The sequence below is a fragment of the Penaeus monodon genome, chromosome 16 (assembly GCF_015228065.2).
Source record: "Penaeus monodon isolate SGIC_2016 chromosome 16, NSTDA_Pmon_1, whole genome shotgun sequence".
Taxonomy (NCBI): domain Eukaryota; kingdom Metazoa; phylum Arthropoda; class Malacostraca; order Decapoda; family Penaeidae; genus Penaeus; species Penaeus monodon.
Window position 1 is genome coordinate 5,362,716 of NC_051401.1, and position 11,293 is coordinate 5,374,008.

The 11,293-nt window shown below is 40.2% G+C and overlaps 1 protein-coding gene across 1 annotated transcript; it reads left to right on the forward strand.

Moving 5' to 3' along the window:
* Nucleotides 1-288: 288 nt before the first annotated feature.
* LOC119582464 (arginine-glutamic acid dipeptide repeats protein-like) lies at nucleotides 289-10,597 on the forward strand. Its single transcript, XM_037930714.1, has 4 exons — nucleotides 289-660; nucleotides 4,059-4,112; nucleotides 4,465-4,511; nucleotides 8,854-10,597. The coding sequence occupies exons 2-4, from the start codon at nucleotides 4,070-4,072 to the stop codon at nucleotides 10,468-10,470; spliced, it is 1,707 nt and encodes a 568-aa protein (XP_037786642.1). The 5' UTR covers nucleotides 289-660; nucleotides 4,059-4,069; the 3' UTR covers nucleotides 10,471-10,597.
* The last annotated feature ends 696 nt before the right edge of the window (nucleotides 10,598-11,293 follow it).

Sequence of the window (11,293 nt, forward strand, 5' to 3'; positions counted from 1 at the left end):
ATAACGGAATCATCCATGAGACAGCTGAAAGACATATATATAAAAAAGCAAAAGACCATTTCAAAATCGCAACGCCCTTAACTATGGGCGTGGTGACCTGGATGGGCATGACGACCGTGGTGGGCGTGGATGACCCCGCGTGCGCGTGCGTGTGTGTGTGTGTGTATATAAGACGGGCGTGTAGCGATGGGCGGGAATAGTTCGGAAACGCGGCTCGTGTACACGACCTCAACAGTTCCAGGAGTGAAAGAAGGAGAGAGAGAGAGAGACAGAGAGAGAGAGAGAAAGAGAAAGAGAGAGTGAGAGAGAGACAGAGAAAACGAGAGAGAAAGAGAAAGAGAGAGTGTGTGTGTATGCGTATCTACCAAGAAGACATTCAGATGGCACGTTGCGGGAAACCTCTCTCACGGTGATGTGATATATAATATATATTGATATATATATTGGTGCAAGTAACTGGTTGCATGACGCTGGATGATCTTGCGGGCGACTGGTGAACCTGACGATCTCGCTAAATAGTTTGTTGTTTTTTGCAATGGAAAACTTTTACATGTGATGAAGACTTTTTTTTTGAATTAGGACACCACGGTCCGTCTGTGACTCAGGAGGAACAGCTGGTTTAAAATAAACAACTCTCAACTATCTATTACGCTGATCCAGGTAAGACAAATGTTTTTTTCTTCATTTTAAAGTACTGGTAAATACCTTTCGTTTTTATTATTTTAAAAAATCATGTAATCTAACCTTCATAATTCGAATAAGGTTTCCTGAATATTACCATCTATTATGAATTTACTTATTTTTTCGGACAAGTGAAATGCAATACGTAACTTGCAAAAAGTAAAAAAGAAAACTAGCATAAAAGTGATACTAATAATGGCATTTCAGTATGTTCTTCGGCAAGATAAAAATATATATCTGTTTCCCCCTCACCCAACCTAACCTTAACCTAGGGGTACAATTTACACGGACGTTATGCTAATTTACATGACGTTACTAGCTCTTCGATTAACCTCACACATTCAAGACTCCTCGACTTTTCGTAATTTTGCAAGACTATCCTACAATTGATGCAAATCAGTTAATAAATCATGATTATCTTTACAATTTACTTTTTCCTCAAATATCTTAGTTTCATTGACATCAGTAGTAAAACATTTCCATAAAGCTGCTCTGCTAGATTTAATAATATTTTTTTTATATGGTTCTATAATAACCCTAAACGGATTTATAAATACTGTTTAGTGAGTATCGACTAGAATAGCTCCAAATAAGAAGTAATAATAAGTATAAGCATATCAACAATAAAACATCATCAATAATAAGAACAATAACAACGATAATGATAATAATGATGATGATGATGATGATGATGATAGTATCAATAATAATAATAGTATTAATAATAACAGTAATAATAATAATAGCAGCATTAGTATTAGTAATAATAATAACAATAAATAACAATAATAATAATAATAATAATAATAATAATAATAATAACAATACTACTACTATTCATCATAATAACACTGATAACAACAAAGATTATTTAAGAACATGAACATGTACGCTGCACAATCTTCGTATACTTAAACATTTTGTCAGCACCACCACCCTTAGCTCAGTAGTTGCGGGAATATTATGCAAATTACATTACTACGCAAATAAAAGGATTGTAAATGCACAACAGCGTCACGATACGAGGTACATGATATGAAAAATACATTTTAACAAAAGATGTGTAGCGTATAACGAGAGAATACGAATGCCACGTAAGAAGATAGAAACGAGTGAGGACGACAGACGGAAAGCAAGGGCGCTGAAGACAATGATCGAATGATGTTCAAAGAATGTATGTATGTATATGCTTATGCATATGCATATGTATGTATATATATATATTATATATATATATATATATATATATATATATATATATATATATATATATATGTATATATAGTTGTGTGGTGGGTGTTTGTGTTGGTGTGTGTGTGTGTGCGTGTGTGTGTGTGTGTGTGTGTGTGTGTGTGTGTGTGTGTGTGTGTGTATTTCTCCTGGGTATGAGCATACACTGCACCCGCTAGTGGGGTTCTGGTCCTTAGTAGTGTGGAGCCTCCTCCTACCACTATTGTTCCCAGGTCTACTTCGACCCAGAGTGGAGCACCTGTCAGGGTCCCATTTATGGAATGAATATAAATAATGGTAGAGGGGACTCCTTAGCCTTGGCTGGCAACCCTTTTTCTAGAGTCAGTGGCTCAATAAAAATACTTTCAGGGAAGGAAACCACCCTGGCTGAGCTTCCCCATGTATTTGTGGCAGACATCTCAGGAAACAGCCCTTAGTCCTGTGTAAAAGGGGTGAATAGTGTCATGGAGAAAATGGATTCCAAAAAGGACCTGTCGTAGGACAGAGCACCATAAGAATAAATATATGTATATATGTAAATATATGTGTATATGTATATACATGTATACATATATACACACAACATATATGTATATACATATATATACACATACCTCTCTGAGAGAGAGAGAATGAGAGGAAGAGAAAAAGTGGGAATGATAGGAGACAACAAAGCAGAGTAATGTATAAATAATAATAGGAAGGTCAGATAAACACTCGAAGAACTCGAAGAATTTTATTGCTTCTCCGGGGCTCGGTGAACAAGAGAATGGAAGCGTCTATAGGCGTGTAACGATCGTGGAATAATCGCGAGGCCCTTTCCTTGTTTCCCGAAGGAGGTTCGAGGAGGTGGCTCACGGTGGGTCCTCTTTGCATGGCGGTGGTTGGCCGATTCGTCTCTTCACGCCCTGTTTATCCTTTTTATACACCGCTGGCAAAGAAGTCTGCTGTGACTTGACCTCTTTTTAACCATGGCGATGTCTATGCGGTGGTGTTCTTGTATCTGTGGTCGAAAAGAGCCTGTAGGTGCTCAGATAACTCCATGCGTGGAATGAATGGTCCACAGGAAGGTGTGCTGAAGTCATCCTTTGGTCTGTTCATTATCTTTTCTTTTGGATTCCTTTACTGAAAGGAAACCTGTAGAGGAAGTGCAGACAGAGAGAGAGAGAGAGAGAGAGAGAGAGAAACCTGTAGAGGAAGTGCAGACAGAGAGAGAGAGAGAGAGAGAGAGAGAGAAAATCCCTATATTTCAACAGGGCAGCAGGAGAGATCCTCAGAAGTTTTGGAGTATTGGAGTGTTTTGCTCTGCACGTGAAAAGGCAAACCCTATGACACACATTGGCAACGAGGCGAGAAAACTAACTACATCTCCCTCACCCATTCTTAACTTCATGAACGGCAGCTATAAAAAAAATCGCTAATATGACCAAACATCGTCATATAAGAATGAGATTCAAAACGTAGATAGCTTCGACGTCATTTTTTTTTTCTTACCAACGTGCTAATTCATAGTTGGAATGGATTAAAACCAGTTTTCATCTACCGAAGGATGGCTACCCTCGTCCTCGTCCACCTCAGTGTGAAGTTTGGCCTGTTCGAATTCCGAAAAATGGAATATGAACACATTAAGCATTCCTTGCCCAGCTCTTCATGGAGACCCTCGAGGCAGACCGCTACTGGAACATCACAGGAAACAATGTAATATGGCTGCGTTATGTGGACAAACTTTTCGTCGTGATATCCAAGGTCGAATCCCATAGGCTTTACTCCAAATGACGTCATGCGCGAGACGGAGGAATTTGAGTGGCTCAGTGCCGAGACCCTACTTATATATACCTTGCCGATGAGGACACCTAAACACCGGGCACTTCACCATACAATTCACCATCATCCAAATGAGGCCAAGCGGCATGTTGTTCTACCTGTACAGAAAACCAAAGGACGGCTTTGCGTGCACACAAACAAACAAACAAACACACATAAACACAAAAACACACACACACACGCACACTCACACACAAACTCACACCACACACGCACAGTATACGTATATATAATAATCTTAATCATCTATTCATACGCCCACATACCTAATACCCTTCATAAATACGAGTACAGAAACTGATCGTCATACCCGTTTCTTTCAGTACGCGGCAGTATGAGGTGGAGACAACTTCTTTACCTGCTGTTAATTTTCGCAGGTAAGTTCCTTCTCAATTTAATTGCTTCCGTTTCTCTAGAGATTTATTTCTGCTGTTGTTCCTTTTAAAAATGATTTTATAAGGATGCTTAATACACTTATGGTCACTTATGCTTTTTTTTTGCTTTATATCATATATCGAAAAAAGTTAACATAATAAAACGAAAAAAAAAATCAAACCCAAACTTGAATATATTAGCAATCTATCCTCTCTATTCATAAAAATAAACCAAATATTGAAGAACATGTCAAATAACACGATAAATCATACAAAAAAATGCTTCCATTCGTATAAAAAAAGGAAAATCTCCTTCCATATTCTCCTCTAATCTTTCCTCTGTTTTTCTCTCCAGGTGTTCAGTTGGCCGAGGGCGGTGAGGAAGTCGACAAACCATCACAGGTCATTCACATCTTTTTTTTTTTAATGTTAATGGAAAATATGGCGAAGGGACAAGGTACTTATAAATAGAGATAGTACTTAGCATCGCTTACACCTATAGTACTTAGCATCACTTACACTTATTTTGTTAAACTCAAAAAATTGGTTGTATGTGGTACGCAAGGCTTCGTTATCCTAGGTAAAAGAGCAGATTTTTTGTTTTACGTCTGGTATTTATAGCAATATCGAGTAGATTATACAAATAGTTACGGATCTAACCATACCTGATATCTCATAGCACATTATTCTCCAATAGATAAACGCGATGGTCATTTAGGTTCGCGATATTTTATACGTTTTCCTAGTATAAAAAAAAGGTAAAGAGGGGGTGGGTTAACTTCGGCAGTTGCCAACTAGGATTTTCATCAAAACGGAGTGATACTACCTGTCTTATAAGTACCTTGACAAAGGATGTATTTAGTACTGATTTTTTTGTTAACAGTGTTGGCTGAGGTATGAATAATAATGGGGACAGAGGGAAGAAGAGAGAAGGGAGGGATGGAGAAGAAAAAGATTGATAGGAAGAAAAGGATTGAGAGAGAGAGAGAGAGAGAGAGAGAGAGAGAGAGAGAGAGAGAGAGAGAGAGAGAGAGAGAGAGAGAGAGAGAGAGAGAGAGAGAGAGAGAGAGAGAGGGGGGGGGGGGGTTAAGAGTGTACGAGAGGGTGAGAAAGAAATGGAGAGGAGTGAGAGACAGAGCAAGGATGTAATAATTATGATAATGATACTAATGCTTTATCATACTTCTAATAAGAATTATAATGATAATGTTAAGACTACTAATATGCTTATATCACCACCACTACCACTACTACTGCAACTACTACTAGACGCGTGATGTGGCATCCAGTGCTATAGGCTATTTAACACCATGTAATTTATGGTATCAATTTTTTTCATCCTTTCATGCCATGTGTCATTTGTTCATTCACAGCCGTACCTCTGAACCACCACTTAAGACGTATATAAATTAAGGAATTATTCGCATGCATTGCTTTATTTGCATTTATTCAAATAATAATAAAAAAAAACAATAATTAACTCTGATAAACATTAAGAAGTAGCAAGTAGGCGGGGTCAAAACACACAGGGCAAAACAGCATGGATTTATTCAGTAAATATCAAGAACTCGTGGTCATATTTGATTATCAACAATATCCTAGCTGTGCCTTGTGTCAATTGAATTAAGGTTTGTACAACAGAGAGCTACTTAACTACCAGTGGTGAGTCGATATGCAGTAGATAGTTTCTTCTGACGAGCGCCGGGCGATCTGTAATGGCGATACAGGGATAGCGCTTCGCCCATCACGGGAAATTCGCTCTTATGCCCAAATCCTTGGTTTTCATTTAGTGGCGGATCGGTAGTTTAGCGACGCCGAACCACCGGCAGTGATTGTTTCCTAGCAGATCACTACAGGAGTGTTAATACCACTATCACCAATACCACTACTGCTACTACTGCTGCTGCTGCTTGCTAATACTACTACCCTACTACTACTATTATTACTACTACTACCATTACTACTACTCTAATACTACTACTACAAATGTTGCTTCTGCTACTACTACTACTACAACAACAACAACAACAACAAGTACTAACTACTGCTACTACTACTACTACTACCACCCTTCTACTACTACTACTACAACTGCTGCTGCTGCTACAAAACAACAACAACAAAACAACAACAACTACTACTACTACTACTACAACTACTAGCACCAGCACTGATCAAAATAATAATAATTTGCCTAATAACGGTGACATTGATTTAGATAATGATAAAGCACACACACACACACACACACACACACACACACACACACACACACACACACACACACACACACACACACACACACACACACACACACACACACACACACACACACACAGCGTGTGCATATGAATAATGATATGAATAGGAGAATGAGAAAGCGAATAACCGAGAGTGAAAAGCTGAGCAAGGACGAGGAGTTAGTAGAAAGGAATTTAAATAAATCGAATAAATTAAACAGTAAATCAATTGATTCAGAACACATATATATATATATATATATATATATATATATATATATATATATATATATATATATATATACTTATATTGGAGTAATGATTTTGATAAGAGCAGTGATGGATATTCTAGTATATTAAGAGAGAGAGAGAGAGAGAGAGAGAGAGAGAGAGAGAGAGAGAGAGAGAGAGAGAGAGAGAGAGAGAGAGAGAGAGAGAGAGAGAGAGAGAGAGAGAGGGGGGCAGAGGAAAGAAAGAGGATAGGAAAGGAAAGGAGAGGGAAGAGAGGAGAGGAGATGAGAGAGGATAGAGATAGCTAAAGATAGGTAGAAATATATATATATATATATATATATATATATATATATATATATATATATATATATATATATAGAGAGAGAGAGAGAGAGAGAGAGAGAGAGAGAGAGAGAGAGAGAGAGAGAGAGAGAGAGAGAGAGAGAGACAGAGAGAAAGAGAGAAAGAAAGAAAGAAAGAAAAGAAAGAAAGAAAGAAAAAAATATATAGAGAGAATGACTGTCTCAAGTAAAAATATACAAAATTACTTGTATTAGATGATAAGAATATGCTGTATTGAAAACATACAGCGATATATATATATATATAGTGATTTACCCCAACGCTGTCTATGTTGTTACAAGAATGACTACAATAAGAAAGTTACCATTAATTTTCGAAAATACAGAAATTAGATTCTTCACAAGTTACTTATTAGCGGATTGTTATCGCAAAGCAATTTCGTTCTCATCTATTTCCGGTGTACCAAACTTTCCCATCTGGATAATTCTCCGGGTTCTTGCGCAAAGCGTAAACACATACCTCCTCGACGTAAACACAAAATTGGCCCTCATTACGGCATTGCAAAACGTGTCTCGTGTCCGTGAGGCTGTGGACAGTAGATCTGCGATAACCCAGCACTCTCTGTAAAGGAATCTGGTAACCCATTTTGGGATTTTAGCGAAGTCACCCTTACGACACCCCGGCGGAAGGTCGAGATGCGCGTAACTTCTGGCTTCTTGGACTGATCTCTGACCTCTGACCTCCTGTTTAACCCTCTAGACACACTTTCTAACAGTAAAGAAAAAAAAAGCACGCGATAATTGGGTTTCTTTCATCTAGGGGGCAATCGTTGGTCGCTTAGTGGTGTGGGGTAGGGAAGAGGGTGTTAAAATGCGGTCGGGAAAACGTCGACTTTTGTGTCTGTGAGTTGATGTGTTTCAAATATCATGGCGTCTCAATGCGCGCGAGGAAAATCACCTTAGGTCGTTAGTTATGGTCACGGATTTATTGGTCATACGCTCGAGGAGGAAAGAAATATGCGTGGAAATTAATAGCATTTAACAATACCACCACCTATACGTTATTATAATGGTATAGCACATGTGCTTCACATTCGGTTTCTATAGTTATTCTCACGTACACTGCGTCTCATCAAACCATATATACAAATTTCATACACACACACACACACACACACACACACACACACACACACACACATACACATATATATATATATATATATATATATATATATACATATATATATATATATTATATAATATCTATCTGTGTGTGTGTGTGTGTGTGTGTGTGTGTGTGTGTGTGTGTGTGTGTGTGTGTGTGTGTGTGTGTGTGTGTGTGTGTGTGTGTGTGTGTGCGTGCGTGAGTGCGTGAGTGCGTGGTGTGTGTGTGTGTGTGTGTGGTGTGTGTGTGTGTGTGTGTGTGGTGTGTGTGTGTGTGTGTGTAAAATTCTGGCAATATAGTAAATTGCAACAAATATTCTGTAAAGTTAAGAATCCTTTAAACATTATAAATGAAAGTATTATTGCAGGTTATACTATACTATATCATACTATATTAGATTCTAGACATAAGATGCACAAAAAACACTTGTATATGAAAATATACCGTTTCGAACTGAGGACAAGCCAGGTTTGTATGTTGGCTGGCCCTCGAAGTTCGCTCTCGGAGAGTTTCGAGTTTGAAAATCCCTAAGTCTAAGGCAGCGTTGTCGAAGGAGAAGGTAACATTACACGTTACTCGTCCTCTCAGTCGAATGTACATTTATAGTTTTTTTTTTACTTTTTATTTTGATTATTTTCGTTTCGTCTGGTACTTGGTTCTTCCCTCAATTAATTTTACAATAGTATTTGATTTTAGCAACTCAGCAACCTTCAATTTTAATATTTTCACCAAGAGAAGCAACTGATCTTACACGACTACAGTATTTTCATCCCCATAATATTCTAAATATACAATTTCAGATCAGAATAGAGAAGACCGTAACCTTTTCTAAAAGCCGGAGCACCAGCACCGCCAGCAGCAGTAGCAGCAGCAGCAACAAAAGGAAAAACACAAAAACTGAAACCCCTGTGGATACTCACGATGACCTGACGGGCAGCGGCACGCACACACTCCTGCATCACGTCGAACCCTACCGGCACTATCCTTCACAGCTGCCCGTGCCCTTCACAAACTCTTTCAGCGTGACGCCCTCGCCTCTCGGGCGGCATCGGGCTGTGGTAGGAACTCCGAAGTCTCCACAAGGCTCCGAAGGTCAGGCTCCACCCGTGAGGTCCTCCAATGCCGGGCCTCTTGCACCCGCCGGCCTCCAGACGAAACGCCAATCAAGGGCGGGAAGAACGAGGGTTTTGGCGCGGACATTCTCGAGGAAGATGGCGATGAACAGGAAAAATGCCAAGAAAATGAAGATAGTCAAATCCCGCAAGGATAACAGCAGCGGGGAAAAAGAAGAGGGAGAAGCAGAGGTAGTGGCTATTCCTAACTCCGTGTCGGGAATGGTTCAGGGAAAGGAAAGTTCTGGGGACACGGAAGATGAGAGAGATTCGCAGGCGAAGAACAACACGACAATGAAGCCAAAAGCCAAGAGCGTCATCATTGCGCAAATGAGAAAAATCATTTCCAGTAAACAAACGAATCGAAACCAGCTGAGGCCAACTCCCGTGGTTCATATATCTTATCTCGGCGCAAGAACCGGATCCAGGCCGTTGGTGAGTCCGTCATCCGAATCCACCTTCCGACCTCTCATAGACAAAAAAGCCCGCCAACTCGACAACTCCGTCCTTACCACTCGCAAGAATAACTTAACGATGCCTACGAAGGACATGAAGATGGTACTCATGGTGAAAGCAGATTTGGCGGTGGCGTCGACCACAACCCCTTCCCCGGCGGTAGCGATGTCCGAAACCGCGTCTCCTTCTATGCCTTTGCTGAGGATCACGACGCCTGCCCCGCTTGTCAGAGTCACGCGCAAGAAACATGCTTCAAAGAGAGTCTTCCAGCCGGCCAATTACCTCAATGTTGACTTATACCACGAACCCCTATACTCTATGTATGGCCCACCCTATGACCATTACAAATTATCCGCTCACCTCTACCCTGGCGGTTCGTTTCCTTCCACATATCCCCAGGAACATGCTTATTACCCACCTTCTAGTTATACGCCTCGTATGTCAAGTTACTCAGGCCTTGATTATCAGCAGCCTCATTATTTCCCACATTATGATTTCCCAAAGAAACAAAAAACAACACTCCCGCCATATTTCAGTGATGATTCTCCCCAGCTGCCGCCTCCATCCCATTCATACTCCCCATCTACTCATCCTTCTTACTCCCCACCGTCCCCTCCAAAATCCTACCCTCCCACTCAGTCTTCTTACTCCCCACCTGCCTCACCACAACCCTATTCCTCCCCGCCTCCTTACTCCCCACCTGCCTCGCCACAACCCTATTCCTCCCCGTCTTCTTACTCCCCACCTTCCCCTCCAAAATCCTACTCTCCCCCGTCTCCTCAGTCTTCTTACACCCCACTTTCCCGCGCCACACTCACACTCTCCCCCAACCTCAAAGCCTGTGTATAAGCCAATCCTGCGAAAGAAACCTTCCAGAGGGCGAGGTCGCAAACTTGGTAAATCTTACGACTACTTCAGCGATGTTAGTTCGACCACGCCAGCACCTGTTGTCAAGAAGGTCCATCATAAACCGAAGGCACAGAGAAAACCTGCAAGCAGTAATAGTCACAGTTCGAGCCAAGGTATGAACATAAAACCTGTATCACTTATTGTTATCGACCCGTAAAATTACGTTGCTGCCATAACATTTCTCAACTGTACTGAAGTATCTCAACAAGGTCATCTGACCGACACACTAATGCTATTCTACGTTTTTTCAGGAAATATTTCTGGTGGTAAACCGGGTGTGGACTACCCAGCCTACGCTCGCATTCCGTACACAAGCTTTTCTTGCAAACATACACGCCCCTCGGGTATATATGCTGATGTCGAAGCTGGCTGCCAGGTAAGTTCCAGATAATCCTTAAACTGAAAAAAATGGAACTTGTTCCTTAGGTTAGCTATCGATTTTACAATATTCCTTTTAAGACATGCGTGTCGTATCTTTCTTCACGCTGTTATGAAATAAACAATCACCATACTGATTACCTTTTCCAAGCTAGAACATGTATTTACGTCGATGCAATGTTTCTAAACTATGATGTGGTTGATCGGCACTTGTTTTTTTCTTCCTTGAGGGAAAAAATAGCTACATTTAGGAACAGTTTTGTGTTTGCTGCAAAGACTGGACTGCTCAAAATAAGATGGTCCACCACTATGTATTTTTGGAGACGTACGGCAGACCATTGAAAATAAGAAAATATAACATGGACATCTTTTTAAACCACTATTT

Coding starts and splice junctions, on each gene's coding strand:
- LOC119582464 (XM_037930714.1), top strand. CDS start 4,070: ATGAGGTGGAGACAACTTCTTTACCTGCTGTTAATTTTCGCAG. Junction 4,113..4,464: donor CCTGCTGTTAATTTTCGCAG/GTAAGTTCCTTC, acceptor TTTTCTCTCCAG/GTGTTCAGTTGGCCGAGGGC. Junction 4,512..8,853: donor AAGTCGACAAACCATCACAG/GTCATTCACATC, acceptor ATACAATTTCAG/ATCAGAATAGAGAAGACCGT.